The 25,891-nt window shown below is 42.2% G+C and overlaps 1 protein-coding gene across 3 annotated transcripts in view; it reads right to left on the reverse strand.

Annotated features, from left to right (window-relative positions):
* Nucleotides 1-1,708: 1,708 nt before the first annotated feature.
* ABCC9 (ATP binding cassette subfamily C member 9) overlaps nucleotides 1,709-25,891 on the reverse strand; it is a 133,012-nt gene continuing 108,829 nt past the window's right edge. For all 3 annotated transcript variants that reach the window (XM_043538775.1, XM_043538776.1, XM_043538777.1), the window contains 8 exons: nucleotides 17,077-17,197; nucleotides 16,241-16,371; nucleotides 14,145-14,223; nucleotides 10,893-11,001; nucleotides 10,557-10,660; nucleotides 9,544-9,677; nucleotides 9,111-9,173; nucleotides 1,709-4,840 (listed from right to left, as the gene is read on the reverse strand). In XM_043538775.1, coding sequence (XP_043394710.1) covers nucleotides 4,703-4,840; nucleotides 9,111-9,173; nucleotides 9,544-9,677; nucleotides 10,557-10,660; nucleotides 10,893-11,001; nucleotides 14,145-14,223; nucleotides 16,241-16,371; nucleotides 17,077-17,197 — 879 coding nt within the window. In that variant the 3' untranslated portion in view covers nucleotides 1,709-4,702. The remainder of the gene's footprint in view (nucleotides 4,841-9,110; nucleotides 9,174-9,543; nucleotides 9,678-10,556; nucleotides 10,661-10,892; nucleotides 11,002-14,144; nucleotides 14,224-16,240; nucleotides 16,372-17,076; nucleotides 17,198-25,891) is intronic.

Genomic DNA, 25,891 nt, shown 5'->3' on the forward strand with positions numbered 1-25,891 from the left:
CCTTGGAGGAGAGAAACTACCATTTGCCAATGGTGCAGCTAAGAAACTTGCTAGATACTTCTGTGTTACACAACAAACCTATCCAAGTTTTTATAACAGTCCTTCCTAACAAAATAAACAAAGCAAGAGTGTGGTAATTAGGCAGAGAACCTTTTCAAACAGTGTATTTTTGAAACGAGTATAAGGCAAAGGAAAAAAATCAGCCAGCTCAGCTAGGACTTAGAACACCTCAGCATCACTGGCTTGATTTATTTTCTTTTTTAAGACGTGACCTTCCCATTCACGAACAATATTGTTTGAAATGTCAAGTCCAGGTAATTATCAGGCTCCCCATTCCCCAAAAGAACAACCAACAACTAGCAGCGTACAGGTAGTTATAGCTGTCGTTCTGGGTGCAGTACGCAAACAAAAATTGGTTTTACCTATTGAAATGACAGTATCAAACCTGAATAGATATTTTCATGAAGAGATGGAGTGGGGAGCTATGTCTGGCAGCCTGAAGGGAGGCTGGAGACAGAGAGGAAGGCGTGGAGTTGTCAGGAAGGGGAGGGGGGCCACAGAGCGCATGCAGGGATACATTAGTGAGCCTCAAGCAGGGGGAAATATAAGGAGATAGGAAGGAAGGAAGGGAAGAGGTATGAAAGCAGACAGTAGGCACCCACAGCAGGGAAGGAAAAGTACTGAAAACAGAGAAAACAAGTCTCTGTAGGGCTAACTCTTTTTTGACACGCCTGCTCTGAAGCCTATGGGAACTTCTCCCGAAAAGAGGACATGCTTAAGAGCTTAAAAGAAAATTGCAACAATTCATTTCAAATACTTCATACCTTCTGCACCATTCTTAATACAGCAATCCGGAAAAATAAAATAGCACCATGCAAACAATGGGGAATGCTGGTGCAAAGGCATCCTTCTCTGTCAATGGAAAACACAAAAAAGCAAAGTTCAACATATGTCCCTGGTGAGTATATATAAGATAATATGCACCGCGGCTATAATAAATGAGACCTGGTAGATCTGTGGCAATTTATGTGAAGCTTGTCATCTCTCTCTTGCGATATAAGAAGAATCTAATTTCTTAACTTTCAAGTGACTGCTTGGAACAAAGGGCAGTAACTACAGGGGTGTGAGTGATTGCTGTATATCAGTTGGGTATTACAATTATCATATATGTTTGCTACATTTAGTTAATATCTTGGTAGACAGTCCTGCACTCCTGCAGCAAGATGAACTGGCTGGCTGGGAAGTCTTTCACAGCTCATTACATCTGATTCCCTCCTTCACATACTAAAAGGGTAGCATCCAGTAAACGCTATAGCGGTAGAAGGATTGTCTAGGCAAGAACTTGCTATGTGTGCCTGGTCGTGACTTTGGAACAAATATAGTAGGAATAATCTGTTAATTGTTCATACAAGGCTTTACATGATCCAGGGTGAAATCCCAGCCCCATTAAAGTCAAATGGGAGTCACTTTCACTGCCCAGTCAATTGGATTGGCTCGTTTGAAAAGTGTTAAATCAATACTGCATAGACATCTAAATCAATGGATGTGTTCAGCAAAGCTCTTGGGTCTTCATTTTAATATTGAGTCTCAACATAGTGAATCCAGTTCCTTTCTAGTGTAAGTTCATCGACGTCAATGGAATAAAACCAAGAATGACTTTGCCCCTTGGACTCTTGCAGAATAAACACGCTCTTACGCGGCAAACATCTGCTTCATTTATTTATTTATTTATTGCATGACAGAGGTCAACACAGTGCATTTATCCAGCAAACAACAAGAATTGTGAGACGTGCTGCTCCTCAGAAAATGTTACTGAATGATTTCTTTGGGCTGGCTAAGTGAGCTACAGACTCATTTCAGATAGTCAAGATGGCTCACTAGTAAATCGCTGTACCACTTTTTTTCTCTTTACATTATCAGGATAAATCTGCAAAATTTGAATGCAGATCTTAAACACCTCAAATTCTCAGCTGTTGAGATCATTTCTTCCTCCCTGCAACTTATCTCTTAATTTTTTAAATATTAAATAGGTCATTATAGCACCATGTTTCTTTCCTTCCTAGACATACATTAGTGGATACGTATGACTCGTGTTTAATAGTACCAGCCCCCAAAAAGCTTATGGGCCAGATTCTGCCTTTGGACGTATGTATGAAAAATTCCCATCAGTACAGTGGGATTTATGTGCACAAATAGAAGTACAGAATCTAGTCCTAAATATTAGTCAGGTGTAGAGAGATCTCCGGTTGAGATTTTTAAAGGCACATAAGGAATTTAGACACATACCTTGCATTAAGATGTATCAAAATCCTCTAGACTGCTTTGAAAATCATGTCCCCGGGCTCAGGGTTTGATTAAGAAATGCTGTAGAACTGTGAAGAGTATTGGGGGGGGGAGGTCTGTGATGTTATTGACATGAACGGTGACCATATAGATCATGGTTGCAACCTGGGTCCTATGGTTGCACCAGATCTTGTACAGAGGAGGTCAAGTGGGGTGTCTATGGAAAGGTTGTAGTTTGCTGGTTATAATTATGCTATCATTTTTGTATTTGAAGTTATGAATATTGGCTATGTACTTGTATCGCAATGTGTTTGATTCTAAGTAGCCTCAGTGAAGCATTTGGTCAGCTTCTTGAGAAAGGACTATTCTCAGTAAGTGCCCAATCAAGAAACACTTAACTGAAGATCTTTGGGAGAGCTTTCCCGGGAATGTTCAAACTAACATTTAAACAATGGCATCGGCCTGCAAAAATAGGAATCATTCATGAACATGTGACTTGCCCAGGTGGTTACAAACTCCATCTTGTTGCTGTGATTTTGCACAGGAGAACAAAGGGGTTTCCGCCCACAAGAGAAATAATATAAAAGGCCCTGGAAACCCCTCCATTTTGTCTTCAGCTGGCTTAATAGATGGCTTCTCCACCCCCAAAAGATGCCTGAAAGAAACTGGAACAAAGACAGTAACTACGGGGCTGTGAGTGATTGCTAGACCCAGACTAGGAAGGAGTCCAGTCTGTAAAAGAAGCTTATTGGAACATCTCTAACGGTGAGATTTACCTGTATGCAGTTGCTCAATGTATTAGGTTTAGACTTGTGTGTTTTGCTTTATTTTGCTTGGTAACTTACTTTGTTCTGTGTTATTACCTGGAACAACTTAAATCCTACTTTTTATACTTAATAAAATCAGTTTTGTTTATTAATTAACTCAGAGTGATTAATACGTGGGGGAGCAAACAGCTGTGTATATCTCTCAGTATTATAGAGGGCGGACAATTTATGAGTTTATCCTGTATAAGCTTTATACAGAGTAAAATGGATTTATTTGGGGTTTAGGCTCCCAGAAAGACTGAATACTGGGTGCTGGGAAAGTCCCTGTTAACTGAGAAGCCCCTGGGCTAAGTGAATCTTAGTTTCTGTGAACTGCAGGGGGGCATGGCCCAGCCTCTTGGTCTATCCTGGAGCTGACTGGTGTGTCTAGGTCAGCAAGACGGGAGTGGAGGGAAGCCTTTTCTGGCAGGGGGTTTATTCTCAGTGGTATCCCAGCACATCTAGTGACAGTCTTGAGGGAGTTTCTGTGACCCAACCCGTCACAGGGCCACGATAAGAGAATACCACAAGAAGGTTCAGATTGATGAATAGCTCCTAATGATTGTCTAATTGCAAGGTCAGGCCTTACATATTAACTGGAATACTTCAGCCAGGCTTTCAAGTCCATAGTTCCCTTATTACAGAGTCTTTAACATACTGAATGAAATTCATCCCCAGTGTAACCCTACTGAAGCCAATATAATTATACCAGGGATGAGTTTGGCCTTTTGACTTTCAAGAGTCCATAGAACAAACATGGATTTAGGAGCCTAACATGACGCTTTGAAAATACTGAGCTTCATTTTTACTTTATAACATCCCAGCTCTTCCATTTGACATTGTTTTGCCATTGCCATTAGGAAGAGCAGATTCCTGCCTCATCCTGAGAGTACACCACCCCGTAATGAAAGAAACGCATGTGCATAGGGAAGAGAGTGAGAGCTATTATAACACGAGGGAAGCTTGCTACAGGCTAAGCATCTTGGATAGGTTTGTGCATGGTAACCACCGCAGCATTTAAAAGACAGCATTGTTCTAACTAGCTCATGTGAATTAAAGTGGAGGAGAGGAGGCTTTCCCTTTTTGGATGCTGCGACATTATGCTTTCAAGGGAAGATTTTTATCCTTGGCTTACAAAGATATTTTGGCAGGCAAAGCTTGTCTGTGGAATGCAACAGATCACACCAAATGTCATGTAGTTATTTTTTAACTCGGGGAGGATACCCTGGGGGCCCTGTAAATCTCATGATAAATTAAACCATGTGATCACTGGTTCGAATGTAACACATGCCATTCCTAAAAGCAGCAAATGCTTTTGCTCGTTACAAGAAAGAAAAATGCAATCGATGCCTCCCAAGGAAAATGCCAAACTCCCAAGAAATCAAATTGTTGCAAACGTGTGTGGGGGAAGTTTAATGGCATTTGGTACAGTGACACTTTTATTGCTTTGAGGCATACATGGATTGCAATGGGTTTTATTATTTAAAGATAGACACATGAAGAAAAAAAACCTTTGAAAAGGCTAATGTGATGCTACATTGAATAGAAAATATTTGGATTTCATTTGTTTAAAAATTAGCTATTAAAAATACAGCATGCGATTTAGTGACCCTTCACATGTCAGCCCGGACGAAAGAAGCAAAGATGCCATCTTCTCGAGACAGCAGGTTCTCTGGTGTGTCATTCTCCAAAATATTCCCTCGTTTCATCACAATGACCAGGTCAGCAGTCAAAATAGTGTGAACCCGATGCTGTGGTAAAACAAAAGCATACAGAAATTCTCATTACAATAATAACTTTCATTTAAGACCTGATCCAATGCCCATTAAAGTCAATGGTAGGAGTTCTATTGTCTTCTGTAGGTTTTGGATAAGGCCCTATTCAGCAACTTTAATCCCAAGGGATCTCAAAGGGCTTTATGAACCATGGCCCTGAGCCTGAAAATACATATGCAGATGCTTAACTTTCCGTATGTGAGATGCCCCTTTGACCTCAATAGGACTACTCAGATGTGTAAAGTTAAGCATGTTCATGAGTGTCTGCAAGATTAAGCCCTATGGTGCATGGTGTTGAACAGCTCCTGAGGGGTTCGGAATATACTCAATGCTCATTGACTCAGGAAATTCTCAGCACCCTCCTTGATTGGGCTCTATGGAACTGGCCATTTGGAACTAAACTCATGGATGTGGCTCCAGGAATAAGCCCTGCTATATATAGGTACATGATCACTGATATACTCTTGCCTCTTTGGGATGCCTTGATCAAGGACACAGACAAATTGTACTCATAGAAAGTACCATTTGTTTTTTCTGTGATCATGCAGATTAGATGAGGCTTTGAGTTTGATGTTTGTATTAAAACCACACACACAGCATGGAATCCAATTTTTGTGCCAGAGAGGGTTGAGGGATGGGTTGATGCTGGTGTGATTTGGACTTGTCATTTCAGGCAAGGCTGAATCTTACACCAGTGGGTCTCAACCAGGGGTACGCAGAGATCTGCCAGGAGGTACATCAGCTCATTTAGATATTTGCCTAGTTTTACAACAGGCTACATAAAAAGCACTAGCGAAGTCAATACAAATTAAAATTTCATACAGACAATGACTTATTTATATTGCTCTATATACTATCCATTGAAATCTAAGTATAATATTTACATTCCAATTGATTTATTATAATTATATGGTATAAAATGAGAAAGTCAGCAATGTTTCAGTAATAGTGTGCTGGGCACTTCTGTATTTCTATGTCTGATTTTGTAAGCAAGTAGTTTTTAAGCAAGGTGTAACTTGGGGGTACACAAGACAAATCAGACTCCTGAAAGGGGTACAGTTGTCTTGAAAGGTTGAGAGCCACTGGCTTATACCACTAATGTGTGTCATCTGGCCGTTCCTAAGGGAACAGCTTGCTTACACTTGGGATGAATCATGTGTCCTGCGCCAAGTCCAAGCGGCAATAGTTGCATTAAGGGAATAAAGAGTTTATGCTTCATTACTTTAAATGCCTGTTTTTGTTTTGTTTTTGTGAATTTAGCACTGGTGCACGAGTGACAATCCTGGAGAATGAATGAACGCTGCCATTTAACCATAGCACACTCAAAATGGTAGTGCAAGTTCTTCCCCATGCTGTCCTACCAGTATAGTTCAACCCCACTCTGGAAGGGCATACTTAGGGGTGAGATGGTAGTTCAGTTTCCAGACTAATTCAGTCCTTGGTCTCTCTTCTGAGACTACCAACTAAAGTGTCATTTGTGATGTGGACTCATGTCCACCCAGATCTGGACAGACATATGCAACTCATTTCAGATATTATTTTCAAAAGCAATTATTTATTAAGTAGTTAATTATAATTTGTATTACTATGGTATTAGACTCATTACTCTATTAAAGATAATTAGTGCCTTCATTCAAGCAGGATTTTGGACTTAAAAAACACAAACACCAGTTGAAAGTACCAGAATGCAGCAAATGGCCTTTTGTACCTGTCATCTCAGAGCAGCAGAATGATAGCAGAGCTAAGATAATTAAAGAGCTAACGGTAACTACCAGAGAGCCAGAAGTCTTGCGAGCAGTGTGGACTGAGAGAGTCTACTTGTTAGTCTTCACCAAAGTGGTGAACAGGCCATCCTCTTTGAGGAGCAAGTTTGAAGCAGTATCACACTCAGCTAGAACACCATCGGAAAGGACTAACACAATGTCTCCATCCAAGATCTGAGACACTCGGTGCTGAAAAGAAGAACAGGTAGGTGGGGAGAAAAAATAGGAGGAAGGATCAGCCACAAAGGAAGAAAGAACGTGAAGCCAACGGAAGGAAAATGCTTTGTGAAGAACAGGAAAGCCAAATAAGCAAATGCTATTTTTCTTCAAACAGCGATGTGGAAAACAGAAGGCCATAGACAAGTGATATTTTAGTGAGAGAAACAGTATAAATCAGACATGAATTGGAATGACAGTTTTATGAATGGGAATTTGTTTGTTACTGGTGTGTTATGCTTTTATGGATCTGAGGTTCTTAAAGCCCGTTATACATGAGCTACATTAAGTGATTTTCCTACGATATCACAATGAGTCACTGCTACAGCTGGAAACAGAACCCAGTAGAGCTGACTCCAATCTCACGGGCTGACCACTCGATCACACCCCCGACAAAGCAAGTGAAACAGCTGTTGAAGCAAAAATTTATTTCACACACAAAACATCTGACTGCCAACTAAACACATCTCAGAGTTGAATTACTTTAATATATGTATATTTTGGAGTCATAGAGTTTATGGCCAAAAGGAAGCACCTGATCACGCAGGGCATGTCTACACAACCACTTAATGTATGACAAACTGAGGTGTAAATCTATAGCATTGCAGCGTACCACATGCTAACTGTCCATCTGGGCTCTGCTGCTGCACACTATATGTTCCCTAGTGAGCACTAATGTCCTGGGGTTTATGACAGTATGTCAAAGCGAACTAGGGAATGTTTAGTGCTCATCAACAGGTTCCACATGGACAGTTAGTGCATGGCTGTGAGGAAGCAGAGAAACCACCCACCAGCACGGAAAGGGTTAAAGAGAGCCTTTGGGCCAATGCCAGACCTGGAGTGGGGAGAAAAGGAGGGAGCCTGACTCAGTTTGGGGCTGACTGGTGAAGAGGCAGGAGCTGGCTGCCTCCCTACCTTAAGGGAAGGATCACTAGCTTGCCAGCCAAGGCAGCCACCAGGAACCAAGCACTGTCTTCCTGGCCAAAGGAGAGGGAGAAAGAGGCCTAGGAGCACCTGGCCTGAGAGGAACTGGGTGACCAAAGTGCGGAGACCTTGTGGGGGTTCCGACCCTGCCAAACTTATGGCTGCCCCTCCCAGAGGAACCTGGGACAGCAGCAGGACTCTGCCCAGGGTCCATGAAGGGAAACTACTAGAGATAAGCCACTACTGCAACTTAGACTATGGGGCCCTGCACCACACTCAAGGGGCAACAATAGGAAGTAGCCCAGGGCAGTGGATGCAGACTCCCCACCGGGAGAGCCCCGACTTAGGGGTTGATTTACACAGGGCCCTTGGCTGGGACCCAGAGAAGTGGAAGGGCCCAGGTCTCCCTACCCTGTCCTACCTTAAAGACTGAGGCACCTTGATCACAGAAGGAGAGTGCTGGAAGTCCAGTACTCCAACCACTAGGCTGTCTGGCCTTCCAAACCCCCGTTACAATGGCACACTGGTGCGCTGTAGATTTACACCCTAGATTGCTGCACGGAAAGTGTGTGTGTACAGACATGCCCGTAGTCTGACTTTCTTTTCATCCCAGGGCACTAACCACTACCCTGCCACCTCCACACAAAGCCCAACAACCAGAATTAGACCAAAGTATTACAGCCCAGAAGAGTCACAGGAGGGATCAAGGTACAAGAGTGCCTGAGGCTCCTGCAATGGCAGTGGTCTTACATATGTACAGAATCCCTGGCCTATCCACTGGCACCTAGAACTGACTGAAAAACAAGGGGAGAAGTTACAAACAATTAGCTGAAAACATTTTCTTGGTTTTTGTTGAGATGTGAATATTTTCCACCTCTTCAATTTTTAAAACCACGATAATAAAACAAAGGTGTATGGGAAGAGAATAATCCAATTTGAGACACTACACTGAAAAGCTTTTAAAGTCACAGTTCATGTTACAGTTGTAGAAACTAGCGATGGGTCTAAGCAGCAAATTTCAAATTCAGATTTTGAACTAGCCCCAAACTTTGGTGGTGGTAGAATCCAGTGTTTTAATTTGAGCTGAGTAGCGAGATTAAGCTCAATGGGAAAATTTGTAATGGGATCCAGATTCCGATGGCAAACTCCACTGCAAAGTTCTGGTTGTTCAGATCTGAGGGTGTTCACTTGGCACACCTTACAGATAGAAACTATTTGCAAAACTATGGAACCAGATGCAGGTTTGAGCCTGTGTCTTAGTTTTATTTTCATAGCAATAATTAATTGGTGAAAAGCAAGTATGAGGAAAGGAGGAAGGGGCATCTGCTGGAATCGATACTTACTGCTATCGTTACAACTGTGCGGTCCACAAAGGCAGTCATCACAACCTTCTGCAAAATGTTTTCCTGTCCAGAAAAAGTTTAAACAGTTATTCAGTTCTCTTACACACTATGTGCCCTTCACCATCAAAGACTCAGGACCATACAGTATATTGCATTCTGTCTGTGTGGTAGACGCTCACTGATGTGATGCAACACAGCTTGGTAGCAGGATTCTTCTTTAACCCTTCTCCCCTCACCACAGAAATCAAAATTAAAACCAAAATAACCGAAAAATAACTGAAATATTAAAAAAACAAGTTATCAGTCTCCCCTGCCTAGGTGTCATGAATGACAGCTAGGGAAGACAGTTACCAACTTCTTGGCCTCAACTTCCAATGTGTTTTTGCCTCTTAAAAGGCAAAGCAACTAGCAGCAATGTAACTGATATACTCACTGTGGCCATGTCAATAGAAGCTGTGGCTTCATCCATGATGAGAATGCTGCTCTTGCGAACAAAGGCTCTGGCCAGACAGAAGAGCTGTCTCTGCCCCACACTGAAATTCTCTCCCCCTTCTGTTACTACCGCATCTGTAACATAGTTAGTTTTCAAATAGTTAGTTTTAAGGATTATGCCATCTAAACACTGTTGTCTCAGGATTTTATGCAATTGCCCATACAAATGAAAGAGCAAATCAATATCACAAATGACTTTCAATTTACACCATAAAATCTCCATGTAAGAGCTGTTCAAACATCAGTAATACCCCTGAAAAATACACAGAATATCATCTCTGATGAGTGTTGGAATGCAATGATATGGAGGAAACTGAACACAGCTGTTGGGACCATCATCATGAGGACAACAGACCATCTCACATGATCATGGAGTAAGGAGTTAACGTGTTTGGGAAGGCCTAGTGTTATGTGCTCATAATATGGACTGTGTATAATTGGCTTTCCTTCATGAACCAGACCTGGAATGCAAAGGGAAATGCTCGATCAGTGACATAATTAGGAGATGCAGCTGTTGGAGCTTCATTTGGCAATCACAGAGCTGCTGCTGCAAGACTAAAAGCTTTTAACCCTTTGACAGTTAGTCCCCCCACCCCACCTGTTGATGTGCCACATCAATATTTCCCTGAATTAAGGAGAAAGCTAAAACATCATTCAGCAGCATAGCATGTATATTATCTCTGGTATACTGTTGGAATATTCATCAGGGCCCAGATCCTGAAAGGGAGGTAGGTATCTAATGTTAAGCATCTAAATACATCTTAGAATCTGGGCCCAAGTGCCTGCCTCTGTTACAGGGAGGCTCGAAGTATAGAATGCATTGTACAGTACGCTCCCCTTGTCCTACAGAGAGACATTAAAAAGTCAAACTGTTTCTTTGTAGCTATATATAGATATGGCTCTTTTTTAAGGGCTGGAATAGATTCATGGCTACTTGGCCTTGTTCAAACATACCAAGACCTCCTGGCAATGATTTGACCATGTTCTTCAGCTGAGCAATCTCCAGAGCTTCCCAAAGCCTATCGTCAGTGCACTTGCACTCTGGATCCAAATTAAAGCTGCAGGGGGAAAAGTGACAAAGATCCAGAAATTATTGTTATATGCTAGCATCCTGGCCTATTCCCAGGACACATTGTGGCATTATGTTACTTGAGCTCTCTGAAAAGGTTGTGGAACCAGTAATAGGAATTTAAGGTTCCCGTCCTTGCATATCACCGCATCCCATAGCTACTTCTGTGGTACCCTCTCCCAAGCAACCTTAAAGGTCATACAGTGAGAATGGATACCTACCGAATGGAACCACTGAACAGTATGGGGTCTTGGAGAATAATTGAGAGTCTGGAACGGAGGGTGTGCAAGGGCAGTTTACAAATGTCTATTCCATCAATCACAATCTTCCCTGTTTGAAATGACACACAGAGTGAGGACATCACAAGCATCATACTATTGGTAAGAAGCATATGGAAAGATTAAACATAACTGTCTGAGACTGACTGCATTCCTTCAGCTGTTTATGGCTCTATAAACATGTGGAAGGTGCTCATATATAACACAACCCAGAGGAAAACAGGAGTATTGATGCCCAGACACTGTTCTCTCTCTCTCTCTCTTTCTTTCTTCTTCTTTTCGTTTTTTTTCTTCTTCCCTTAAAGGACACATTTTGCTTCCATGCTGCATGACTGATGATGCCATTAAAAGGATAATTTACTGTGAGCACCCTCGGATCTGCAGCCAAATAGAGGAAGAGAGAACAAAAGCAGCTAATGAAGTTGTCATATTTTGGCCTCTTCTGGGCCCACTCACTTCAGTCCGAGTAGGATTGGGTCCTTTGTTTCAAATTTATGCCAGTTTATTTTGCGCAGTGCACTCAAGTAGCCATAACATGAAATATCAAAGCACACCTAGAACTTTAGAAAGATTTATCTAAATTGAGTGACTTTTTCACAAGAGGTGGCTGAGTAAATGAAGAACACGTCCAGTTTTCAGGCATTTTAATCCCATTAGTGTCAGTTTCCATAGATCAGTGTCCTCTAAGAATAGGGTAAGAGATTAATTACAATGCATATTGTTCAGCTACCATAAGAGTAATGGGAACAATTGCATTAATCACCCTGCAGGCCCGGCAAGTCCTTCCAATAAAGGAAGCTGCATGTAACAGCTGGAATACTCACTAACGTAAAGGGGATTTCATCACCATATCAAGTCAGTGAGTGTGTGGGTTTCACCTGGAAAATTGCCATGTGGTGTGTGAGGTGTGGCAACATTTGGCATTTAGAGAAAAAAAAATTACAGGCCAGATTGTGATCAGCTGCTCTGCCAGTAGGAAAGGATGAGAAGAGCACAAGAAGTCTCTCCCCTTAAGACTATGCACAGGAGCCAGGTACAAGTGCAACCACTGAGCTTCCCAGAGCACAGGAACTGTGGTGGGCAGGTGTATAGAAGGGACTAAGATGAGGGATGTAGCCATCAGGCTCAGTCCACATTTGCACTGGGAAGCCTCAGCGGGGACACTGCCTCTGTGCGGCACAATTTCTCCTGAAGCTCCCGTGTAGCTCCGTGCTGCTCCCAACATGAGGATGTGCCTAAACTGAACTTGCTAGCACTATTGCGAATAATGACTAAACCCAGATCTCACCCAGGCCATGACAAAGGAATGGCAATTCCAAGCGGCCCATCTGTCATTGTCAGTTTTCAGCATCTTGTAGTTTGTAAACCATACAAGGCTGTATCCTGCAAGGTGCTGAGTGCTCTGGCCCTGACCCAGAGAAGCAGATAAGCACATGCTTAACTTGACTGCAGTGGGATCACCCACATGCCTGAAGTTCAATGGGGCCAGGATTTCTTCCATACTGTTTAAAATATGATTATCTTACATTTTCACTCAGGCAAAATTAGATCACTGGCCTTCAGCTGTGGCAGCATAAACTTAACTACTTCTGCCTCCCCACATGCAAAGCGGGGAGTCTGGGAAGGAGGAGACAGGACCTTGGGGTGGGGGCAGGGGCGAAAGAGGATTTGGCTTTACTGGTGAGTGGGGGAACATAATCTTGAGGGGAAACCAGGATGATCTGGGGAGGTCTGGGAAGAGAACAGAGGAAATGGGGATGCCTGAGGCCATGTCTACACTACCAGGATCAACGCTGCTGCGATCGATGCAGCGGGGGTCAATTTAGTATGTCTAGTGAAGCCCCACTAAATTGACGGCAGAGCACTCTCTGGTACTCCACCGGAACGCGAAGGGGAAGGTAAGGCGATGGGAGAGTGTCTCCTGTTGACCCAGCGCGGTGTAGACACCGCAGTAAGTCGACCTAAGCTACGTGAATAACATAGCTGGAGTAGTGTAACTTAAGTCGACTTACCCCTGTAGTGTAGACAAGCCTGAGTGGGACAGGCAGGGAAGAGCAGAGAGGAAATATGGGAACTAGGGAGAGGAAGAAGGGGACATTAGGGCAGGATGCCAAGGAAAAGAGAGAGGGTGGGTGAAAAAAAAGTAAAAGAAGTGAGCTCCCAAAGAGGAACAGAAAGCTGGGGATCCTTGGTGGGGAGGAATCACCATGGAATACAGGTGAATGCAAAGAACTAACAGAATGAGGAAGCAAGATGGACATAGAGGATGAAATCCTGGCTCCACTGAAGTCAATGGGAGCTTTGCCAATGAGTTTAATGAGGCCTGGATTTCAGACAGAGAGCAGAAGAGATGGGAGCAAAGGGACCAGAGACAGTCTAACATGGGAGAGAGGAAGAGAGATGGACAATAGAGAGTTAAAGGGAGACTATGAAAGAATTGAGCAAATATGAGAAGAAAGTCAATGCTTTCCAAAGAAAGAAAAATCAGAGATACAGGAAGAGTGGAGAAATAAGAGAGACAGACAGATAGAAAGGAGATATACGAGAGATGGAGAGGAAAAGATGGACATAAACCAGTGAATTAAACTAAGAGCATCTGATATATTTATCCTCCCATATCTGATTGGATTTCACAGGCAGACATTCCAGATATATAATCAGTTCTGGGTGGAAATGATGGAATGCCTTCGGAATAAGAGCACTGCAGGGGCCCCCAAAATCATTGGAATCCTTAGACAGCTTCTATTGTAACAGTGGGGAACCACAATAAAAGAAAAATATCAAGGAACTGCATTTATTGAGCACCTGTTTCTATTTTACTCACATGGAACCACGTTCAGTTATGGCAGATGTCTATTTTGTGGGGAAAAATCTATAGGCACCAGAGAGTTACATATTTTCTCTTCCCATCTAGACACAGTACATTATTCTTTCAGATCATAAAATAGGGACTTAGTACCAGATCCTATGATGAGCTGAGCATTTCCTGCAGAACTGAATGCTGCTGCCAAGAGGTGCTCTGGACTTTGAAGGATTGGGTGTAATACACCTGATCCAAAACAAGTGTTTTGAGAGGACAGAAAGCTTAGACATAAGCCTTAAATCTGCTTGCTTGCTTCTGAAGAACTGGAGTAGGGAATGGGGTAGCAGTTTCACAGATATAATACATGCTAATGGGGATCCTAAGCAACTAACCATCAAATATGTCTACCATTCTGAAGAAAGCCAAAGACAATGATGATTTTCCGCTGCCAGTGCGACCACAGATCCCAACCTGCAAAGCAAAGGAAATTGTTATTGTTCTGAAGTCGATCTTGGGGAGAAGGGAATTGTGAACAAAACTCACAGACCCAGTAAGGAAATTTGAAATTTAATCCATATTGATGAAAACCCCAAACCAACTTAAAAACTAAGGGATAAACATACGGCTGCACAGGAGTTGGGAGAGGGTTCCACAATGTGCACTCCCACAAGGAGCATTTGTATGAGGGCTGCTACTGATGCTGGGGAGCACAATGATGGGATAGTTATGATTGCCTACATTGCTAACAGATCCAGTGGTGATGGGGACATGTATGTAACCATGGTCTCACCCTCTGCTCACCAGTGCATTTCTTAAGGGGACATCAGGAGTTAATGTATGGTTTAAGGACCATGGGTTTAAGGTGCTAGATATGAGCAACGTACTGAGCTCAGGGTGTAAATCAGATCAGATGCTTGGCCATGGTGATTCTTGTTCCCACACATACAGGTTAGCCTGCCCACCAAGGCCTTGATTTAGCATTATGCATGCGAGTAGTCCCATTGACTACTGATGTGCTTAAATTTAGAAACATGCTTCAGTTCCTTGCTGCATCAGGGCCTGAGGGACTCCTCTTCTCCCCATCAAAAGCAATTGAAAAAGGCAGTATCAAATATTTTATAGCCAATATAAAAGTGAAATATCTAATATCACAATAATTGCTGCTGACAATGCTTCTAGCATTTATAATAATGATTATTATAATATAATTAACAGTTTTTAATATATTATTTGGCATTATAATACTATATAATGGTATTTCTATAACACCTTCCACTTCAGGATTTCCAAGTGCTTTACAAATGATCATGAATATTAACATTTGCAAGGTAGGTAAGTCTAAGGGCTTGTCTACATTACCTGCTGGATCGATGGGCAGCGATTGATCCAGCGGGGGTCGATTTATCGTGTCTAGTCTAGACGTGATAAATCGACCGCCAAGTGCTCTCCCGTCGACTCTGGTACTCCACCAGGGCGAGAGGCGCAGGTGAGAGAGTGTCAGCCGTCAACTTACTGTAGTGAAGACACTGCGGTAAGTAGATCTAAGTACGTCAACTTCAGCTACGCTATTCATGTAGCTGAAGTTGCATAACTTAGATCAATCCCCTCCCCCCCCGAGTGTAGACCAGGTCTAACTCATCCTCATTTTACAGATAGAATGTAGTACAGAGCTGTTAAATGACTTGCCCAGAGCCACACAAGAAATCTGTGATGAAGATGGAAATACGTAGGTTCCCAACTTAGCCCTTTGCTTTCGCCACAAGGCCATCCTTTGGGTGCAGCTAAAAATGTTGGCTCTGTTTGCACAGCTATACATTCATAGATTCATAGATTCATAGATATTTAGGTCAGAAGGGACCATTATGATCATCTAGTCTGACCTCCTGCACAACGCAGGCCACAGAATTTCACCCACCACTCCTACAAAAAAAAAAAAACCTCACACCTATATCTGTGCTATTGAAGTCCTCAAATTGTAGTTTAAAGACCTCAAGGAGCAGAGAATCCTCCAGCAAGTGACCCGTGCCCCAGGCTACAGAGGAAGGCGAAAAACCTCCAGGGCCTTCCAATCTGCCCTGGAGGAAAATTCCTTCCCGACCCCAAATATGGCGATCAGCTAAACCCTGAGCATATGGGCAAGATTCATCAGCCAGATACTACAGAAAATTCTTTCCCGGGTAACTTGGATCTTACCCCATCTAAAACCCATCACAGGCCATTGGGCCTATTTACCATGAATATTTAATTACCAAAGCCATGTTATCCCATCATACCATCTCCTCCATAAACTTATCGAGTTTAATCTTAAAGCAAGATAGATCTTTTGCCCCCACTACTTCCCTCGGAAGGCTATTCCAAAACTTCAAAACATTCAAGTATTTTAGATGCTGTTCTTACTAATGAGCCATTGCTAGTGGGGAGTCCTCGTTTCCACAAATGACAGAAGCTGCTATAAAGGTATCAGCCTGAAGTGAGGATGGCACATTACCTTCTGTCCTGGTTTGATGTAAGCCTTGACATGCTTCAGAACAGGCTTCAGGTTATTTTCATACCGGACACACAAATCTTCAATCTTGATTTCCCCCTCTTGTGGCCAGTCTTTCGGGACTTGAGAAGGGTCTGAAATATTTGTAGTAGACAAAGGCAAATGCTATCTTTGAGTCACCCTCATTGCGCTTTCCCCTTTACCATGCATCCATTTGTAAGCACATTTGGAATCCTCTCTTTGTTCTGTTCCAAAGGAGCTAGGGAGGATGGCACCTGTTGAGACTGCGCTCTCCGCTAGTGCTGAAAACTGCAGCACAGAAACATTAGCACTGAGCTTCCTGATCTTGACACACAGGATGAGCGGATTTGCTTGTGCGGTACTCCCGATGTCATTGAGCGTACACGCAGGTAAACAGTGGTGGATTAGCCACTGGTCCAACGGGGCCTGTGCTCAGGGGCCCAGGACAATTGAGGGGCCCTTGCTCCCCGACCCGCTCCAACCACCCAGCACTCCTGCCGGGGAGCCGGATAGGGATGTGGGGGCTTGTTCCGCTCCATCTGCCTCGCGCTCCTGCTGGGGAGCAGGGGAAGGCCCCATTTCCCCATCAGGAGCACTGGGGCAGGATGGAGGGGGGTGATGCAGGCGGACGCGTTGGGGAGAAGCCCCCACTTACTTTGGCCCAGGGACCCACAAACCCCTAATCTGCCTCTGTATGTAAATGAGAACAGAATTTGGCCCAAGGTCTCTGTGTTTTTTGCATGATCATGAATGGAAGAAATGAAATGTGCTTGCTTTTATGGTACCTGCAGAAAATAAAAAGGATTATAGTACAATACCCATAGTGCCTTCGTAGTTCTCAGACTCCATGGTCAGGAAACTGTTCACTTTTTTCACTGCACCCATCTGCACCTCCAAGTCAGCTAAATTTCTTACAACCCAGTTCAAATAGTTGGTTATCTGCATCACATAATGAGAAGGGGAAAAGACCTCAAACACAATTCGTCTGGTAATTCTTACGCTGTTGGATACGGTTTTGATATGTTTGTAGAAGCTTTGGGACCGATTTACCACAGTGGGCCTGATTTCAATGGAGTTTCTCCAGGCTAAAACTAGTACAGCGGCATGCTAAATCAGGCCCTTTGTCTCCATTTTTCCCATCCCACCCTCCACATTAATGAATCATGTCCCAGTAATGTAGTATTCTGCACTGTTATCCCCATTTTGAGATACAGAAGCACAGAAGCATTTTACCTCCAGCAAACTGGCCATTGATTTGAGGCACCTCGAGTTGTGGGTCCCCAACTTACAGTACCTAAGGCGCCTTAAATTGGACAGCTAAAATTTGAGGAAAACAAAATCAGTGACTACATCTGAAAATGTTGTTTTTAATACCTTATCAAAAGCCACACATCAGTGGCAGAGCTAAGAATAATTCAGGATTTCCAGTGCTGGGCTTTAATCAATCAGCCAGAGGTTCTCAACTGGAACTGGTGGAAAAATGACATTTTTTCCCTCCATTTGTTTTGATGATTTTTTTTTTCATTTTTGTCAAATTTTTTCGTCAGAATGTTTCAGGTTTTCATAAAAATAAACCAATTTTCATTTGTTTTTTTTTGGAAACTGAAAACTGATTTTTTTTTTGGAAGGGGACTGCAATAAAAATCCCACATTTTCAATGAAAATTGAAACTTTTTCATGAAAATCTCCTTACTGATGAAAAGCCATTTTTTGTCAAAAAATAAGTTTAATTATTATTTTTTAAAGCAGCTCTGTTCTCAACTTTTTTCACACCATAATGCCCGCCTGCAAGAGAAAAATGTTTTAAGCCCCTGCTGCCATAACTTATGGGACCCCTCCACCATCCAGCCATAAAGAAGGGGAATATGGTTGTGAGCTGAGCCCCTGAGAGCTGTTCATGACCCCAACCCATTCATTAGACCATTTTTCCTCTCTTTACCTAAAGCAACATATGGACTGCAGTACCCTGAGCTGTTTAAATTGTGGAAGAAAAATATAGAAAGCTGAGGACCATAGAAAATAAAAAGCTTTTCAGTTGAAACTGCAGTGATCCCATTATTTCCAAAAAAAACCAGGAGTACTTGTGGCACCTTAGAGACTAACAAATTTATTGGAGCATAAGCTTTCGTGGGCTACAGCCCACTTCATCGGATGCATAGAATGGAACATATAGTAAGAAGATATATATATATATATATATATATATATATATATATATATATACACACACACACAGAGAAGGTGGAAGTTGCCATACAAACTGTAAGAGGCTAATTAATTAAGATGAGCTATTATCAGCAGGAGAAAAAAACTTTTATAGTGATAATCAAGATGGCCCATTTAGACAGTTGACAAGAGGGTGTGAGGATACTTAACCTCAGCCTAGACCAATCCACACAAGAGATCCATTTCCTGGACACTACTGTGCTAATAAGTGATGGTCACATAAACACCACCCTATACCAGAAACCTACTGACAGCTATACTTACCTACATGCCTCCAGCTTCCATCCAGGACACACCACACGATCCATTGTCTACAGCCAAGCTCTAAGATACAACCACATTTGCTCCAATCCCTCAGACAGAGACAAACACCTACAAGATTTCTATCAAGCATTCTTAAAACTACAATACCCACCTGCTGAAGTGAAAAAACAGATTGACAGAGCCAGAAGAGTACCCAGAAGTCACCTACTACAGGACAGGCCCAACAAAGAAAATAACAGAACGCCACTAGCCATCATCTTCAGCCCCCAACTAAAACCTCTCCAGCACATCATCAAAGATTTACAACCTATCCTGAAAAATGATCCCTCATTCTCAAAGATCTTGGGAGACAGACCAGTCCTCGCTTACAGACAGCCCCCCAACCTGAAGCAAATACTCTCCAGCAACCACACACCACACAACAGAAACACTAACCCAGGAATCTATCCTTGCAATAAAGCCCGATGCCAACTCTGTCCACATATTTATTCAAGTGACACCATCATAGGACCTAATCACATTAGCCATGCCATCAGGGGCTCATTCACTGCACATCTATCAATGTGATATATGCTATCATGAGCCAGCAATGCCCCTCTGCTATGTACATTGGCTAGACCGGACAGTCTCTACACAAAAGAATAAATCAACGTAAATCTGACATCAGGAATCATAACATTCAGTTTGACCAATGTACATGGCAGAGGGGCATTGCTGGCACATGATGGCATATACATTGGTCAAACTGGACAGTCTATACGTAAAAGAATAAATGGACAAAAATCAGATGTCAAGAATTATAACATTCATAAACCAGTCGGAGAACACTTCAATCTCTCTGGTCACTCGACTACAGACCTAAAAGTCGCAATATTACAACAAAAAGACTTCAAAAACAGACTCCAACGAGAGACGGCTGAATTGGAATTAGTTTGCAAACTGGATACAATTAACTTAGGCTTGAATAGAGACTGGGAGTGGATGGGTCATTACACAAAGTAAAACTCTTTCCCCATGTTTATTCCCCCCCCGCCCCCGACTGTTCCTCAGACGTTCTTGTCAACTGCTGGAAATGGCCCACCTTGATTATCACTACAAAAGATTTTCTCCCCCCTCCCCTCCCGCTCTCCTGCTGGTATTAGCTCATCTTAAGTGATCACTCTCCTTACAGTCTGTATGGTAACACCCATTGTTTCATGTTCTCTGTATATATAAATCTCCCCACTGTATTTTCCACTGAATGCATCCGATGAAGTGAGCTGTAGCTCACGAACGCTTATGCTCAGATAAATTGGTTAGTCTCTAAGGTGCCACAAGTCCTCCTTTTCTTTTTGTGAGTATTAGTGTTAGAGTTAACAATACACATTACACACAATACAATATTATGAATTTGCAAAAGCTGTGAGAGAAAGAAGTGGCATAACAACAAGTAGTGAGACAAAGTCCACAAACAAGTCCTTGCCTCTGCACTGAAGAGCATTTTACAGTTCTTCCCAACCATAATAGCAACAATATGACAAACCCATTTGACCCTGAATCGCACCCGGAGGTGCTTATCAACATATCTACTGGACCGCATGTAATAGTAGATGTACAAGAGTCTCTATTGAAAATAGCAGATGTTGGTGAAGAACAAATGGAAAGATCTATGAGAGGTGCACTTGATTCGAATGGGACATGTAGCTTCTTCAGTCCAGTCAAGAAATCTGGCATCAAAACATTTGATGACTTGGCCAAGAAGACCAAATTTAAGTCTGTCACTGGTAGGGCAATCACAGCAGCTATCAATCCAGAAATTTTCTGCAGAGCCCTGTCCTTAGCAAGATGCATATTCTTGGTCTCCCAATGGGTCCTGTGCCTATATCCCTCTTCCATGCTGATGGAACAAGAAGAACAGGCAAAGCTGAGTTAGGGCTATCACACTATCTGGAGTGCATGACCATGAGTGCCAACCTCAGGGCAGACTGTCAAGAAGCAGGGCAGAGACCCCAAACTGGTTGTATTTTCTATAATTAGATTTCATCAACTCAGTAACAAGTGTAAACTCCTAAAGCTTACCATGGAGTCACAGAGTCCCCTTGGACATTCCAGTCTATCTTGCCATCCAGGCAAGCTGGATTGAGTGAGAGATGGTTGCTATAAACCAAAGATCACAAAATATTCAGGTTGCTCTCAGTCCCAAGAGACCAGTCACTTACCCCAGATCAGTTTGTACCTTAGAGCACACACCAAAGACAACGCTTATAGCCAATTCTATCGTAAACTATCTAAGGATTTATTAACTAAGAAAAGAAGTGAGAGAATTATTACAAGGTTAAAGCAAGCAAACTTATATAGACCAATGAGTTTCAGGCTATGGTTTCAAAAGGTGACAGAATTATAGTAATCTGTCAGCTCTGAATGTTTTTAGGGGTAACCCAGGTTGACTCTGGGGATCTCTGCCTCTGTTTCATAGCTCCAGCCCTGTGAGAGTCCTTACAGCAAAAGATTAAAACATTTCTTGTTGGCTATTTTTATTTCCTTCTTCCAGAATTCAAACTGATGGGATAAGCCCTTTTGCACATAGCCTCTTCCTGGGTGGAAGGAGGCAATTTACAAAGTCTTTGTATTGTGATGTCTCACAATGACCCATTTAGTTCTGATTAAGCCTTCTTGATGGGCAGGAGATGATTCCTCCTGACTGTGTTCATAGTTTCAGAGCAAACATTTTTACAGTTACAAAGCAAAAACGTATAATATCTTTATCATATGCTACAAGGTGATATTTAAGTGAGATTAAAGCATGCAGCAATTTACAAACATTTCACATAGTCTAAACACTGAAGACCTTGTTATAAGTTCAATACCCATCTTAACCATACTAACACACAGGTGAAACAGACTGGTTTCCAGCAATGAATTCATCAGTACTCAGCTGAGGCCTAAAGCCTTGGCAAAAGCTGGCACCTGGTCTGCCAGAGTCACAAGGGCATCAACTGGAAGCTCAGGCTGAAAGAATCTATGAGCTAGGAGCATGCTACAAGGAAACCACAGTGTATATCACAGATACCATAGCTGTCATACAAATCATGGCTGGAGACAAATTCCACACATTTGATGAATTGGCTGCTGAGTGTGTGAGGCAGGTCCTAAAAGGTTTTGACAAAGCTAATTCTGTAAATGAAGTCTTTGATGGATATGAAAACAGTAACTCTGTGAAACCTGCAGAAAGATGGCACCAGACAGGATCTAAAGTTGGATGCAAGAAATACTAACCGGTGGATGCCCTATTCCTGCATGGAAAAAGTTTCTAAACATGGCATCCAACAAGCAGTCACTTGTAAAATTCCTGTGTGAATATATGGTTCAAAATGCCTCTGAGGATGTAGGAGCATGCTCAACCCAGATACTTCTTGCTGGAGGCTTTTCCATCACTGGCAGAGGTGTTGAAGAAGCCCAAGACTTGCGCAGTACTCAAGAGGAAGCAGACACAAGTATGCTTCTGCATGCTATGTGTGCCAAAATGGCTTTTGGGTCCCTTGGTATTAAAGGAACTATAGTAATTAGGTCACCTGATACAGATGTTTTGGTCCTTGTTGTTCACTACTTTCCAAAAGTGGAACATACGGATAACATGTGGGTTGAAACAGGCACCATGACCAGCCCAACTGACAAGCGTCGCTTCATACCTGTGCATGCAAGTTGTGACACTCTCATGCCAGACTTTTGCAATGTACTTCCTGCTGTACGTGCATTAACAGGATGTGACGCTATGTCATCCTTATTTGGTATTGAGAAAAAAAATCTGTGTTAAATGTTGTCAAAACAAAGGGAGCTTACTGCTTAGGAGATCTTGCCACACTGTGAGAGAGTGATGGACAAGCCACAATTTGTGCAGCAAAGAAGTTGGTAGCAATGCTGTATGATCACAGTGAGAAAGAAAGGAGACCCCCAGAGACCTGAATTGCTTGTGCCTCAGTCTAGCCATCAAAAAGTACAAGTCACTGGCCAAACTCCCACTATGTGAGGTCAGGTTTGAAGAGCATGTCAAAAGAGCATCTTGGTAAACAAATATTTGGATGTCTTTGCTAATAGGTAAACCACATATTGGCTTACCATTGCAACATGGATGGACAGATGTGGATGATGAACTACTTCCTATAGTCTTCAAGGGCCCAAGGGCATCTGAGCTTTTACAACTCCGTAGCTGTGCCTGTACCAGGAGAGGTTGCTGCACAATTAACTGTGTCTGTTGACAGAACAATCTTCCCTACATAGACCTGTGTATATACCAAGGCAATGAAGACTGTGGTAACTCGTGCACTCTCAGCGGAGATCATATGATGAACAAGATTATGATAATGATGTTGACTAGAAATGTCACCAGTGCTACTACATTTCAATGAGACCTGTATCTATTTATTATTAGATTTTGTTTTACCCTGTAGATTGTTGTTGGGATGCTTTAAGGTCACAAAGAAATCTAATTTTATGCCTTGAGATAATACATAGCTATATTAAACTAACAGAGAAATAAAAGTATTTCAAAGTGGTCATTTTAACATGTTGATGGTGTCATTTCTTTTTCTTGTTTCTATGGTAATGGCACCATTTGACAGCTCTACGTCATACCTCATCTTAAAGAAGACATCATAAGGTTTCAAATGATGTATGATGTGCATGTGTGTACAGAGAGTACATTTAATCAATCAAATCTGTGGTGTCTGCTGATCGCCTGCTATAGGAACAGATTGTTGGAGGTACACCACTTCCTACAATATACATGGGTAAAGGGCTTTTTTAGCAAAACTACATATAGTTTTGTATCACTACAATACTACATAGAGTCTTATTTCCTGCAAAGAATGCCAGTAGCATACCGATATTGTTCTGTAATACATTATGTTCAGGTAAGATTGCTAATGCAAAAAATAAAAACCAGCAACAGAAATTATAGTTATAAAAGGGAAATAAAACTTAATGTTAAAACTTTGTATTCAATAACACAGCTTTGGAAATTAAAATAAAAATACCAAATCCCTCCAAGATCATCTGTTTTTTTTGGGGGGGGCATTAAACTTGTTTTTAGAGCTAGTCAGATAAGAAGAATATGTATTGTTCATAGATATGTTTCCAAAAATCTGACTTGCAATTCAGTTTGGCCATATTCAAGCCCTTTTTGTTCGTTTCTCCATCAATATTTAGACAACTAGTTTCTGTTTATGGAGGTGCTATTATTTGTCTGAACGCCTGCATTCAGGCCTGAGAAAAGAGATTCATTGTTGGCTACATGTTTATGAAGAGGGTGCTGGGCAACAGCAGCTGAGCCAGTGCTCTGGTCACTGCAACTCTAATTACTCTAGAGTAGACCTCATTACGAAGAGCTGTGCCTAACTGATGGGCTGAGGAGAACGAAGAGGCTAATTAGCCCATTAGGCAGATGATACAAAAGGCACAGGAAGGAAGTGAGAGAGGGGAAGCAGAAAGAGTGAGTGTGTATGTACCCGTGCATGCCCATGTGCTCTCTCTCTCAGAAGCGGAGGCCACTGTAGGTGTAAGGCTGTACAGTGTGTAAGGGTGGTGAAAACAAATATTGCAAATAAATTGCAGGAGGTGTTTTACCAGTGAAAGATCTCTGAGCCGTTTGTGGGCTTGAACAGAGGCAGGAGCAAGCGAGCCAGGCCACAATGTTATTTGCAAGTTGATTTTTTTTTTTAATTCCCCCATTTACAAAATGTCAGTCATCCAGCCAAGAGTGAGAAAACAATTCCATATAATTTAGGTGAATTTATTCTTAACCAAGAATGAATAAATCACAGGCTGAGGTTTATAAAATGGCTGTGTAAGGTTAGGGGGCTAAATCCACACTGAGGTGCTTAAATAAGTAGCTTGACCTCAGCAGAAGCAGCTGGGTGCTAAGTATGTTTGAAAATTAGGCCACTTATTTAGAGGCCTCAATATAGTTTTAGGAACTGAACTTCAGGTGTTCATTTTTATAGAGTTAATTCACAGACAAACCATAGTCTGTGAAATGATCCTATGAACACAGAAAAGTGGGGAAATACTTTGCAGTTTGTTTGCAAAAAGGAAAGAGGGATAAATCTGCCAAATAAAAAGTTTGTTATGAATAACAAAATTCCCAATTCCACTCATTTTCCACTGAACAAACACTGTTACAAATAATCAATAGATGGAGTTTAACAGTAAATAATTTGCACTGAAATTCTGAAATAAGTTTTAGTGTCAGTTAGAGTCTTCAGCGGTATGCAAGAACGATAGAGTAATTCCTAGGAGTAGCATGAAGAAATTCTCTTGCCATTTAGAAACCTAACTCCATGTTCAGCTTTGTAGGCTGGAGGTTTACTGTGTTTACAGAAAATCCTGCTGCTTGGGGAATTACAAACACAGATTTGATATAAAAGCCTGGCATCCAGAGAGCTTGGCATTTCATTTAAATCTGCATCAGGGTTGTGTAACTGCCAGAAACTTGGATGCTTTTATGCGTTGGAGGGGACTGGGTCTATGATTATGAGCTACCAAGGGACAGCAGTATGAGTGCTTTGCTCTCATCCAGTTCCAAACATCATCACATTTGGGCTCCCAAAGAGAAACAAATGAAAACCTGTCAAGAGGGGTAGCCAATGATTGAACCACATCCAAAGTTTTGCAAGTGATGTGCTGGGGCATAAAGAGGGAGGTAACAATGTAGAGATTATTTAAGAGGTTTTTTTTTAAATGTTGTCTCAAACTTTAGTTAAAGAGATGACTCTTTCTCATCTGTTTGCAAGCAAACTGCAAATACAAAGTAGCTACAAACCTTGAACGGACATCTCAGAGTTTCCAGATATCTTTGCTAACTAAACAGCATTAGAAGGAATCTTCTGAATGTGCTGTTAACATAACTTATTGGAGCAGATTCTGGGCCACTGATAAGCCCTCTTTGTGCTGATACAGCAATAAAAAGGGATTTAAAGCCATCTTTAAGGCAGCCACTGAGAATTCCCCGGCTGACGCTTCAGACTAGCCTACCACCAAGCCCAGTCTTGGTGCTAAACCTATACCCAATTCCTCCCAGCCTCCCTCCCTAGCACTAGTGCTACATAACTGGCACACTGCAGCCTGCTTTCTACCACCCCATCCATGAGACTCTTCCTCCTCCTCCTG

The sequence above is a fragment of the Chelonia mydas genome, chromosome 1, assembly GCF_015237465.2.
Source record: "Chelonia mydas isolate rCheMyd1 chromosome 1, rCheMyd1.pri.v2, whole genome shotgun sequence".
Lineage (NCBI taxonomy): Eukaryota > Metazoa > Chordata > Testudines > Cheloniidae > Chelonia > Chelonia mydas.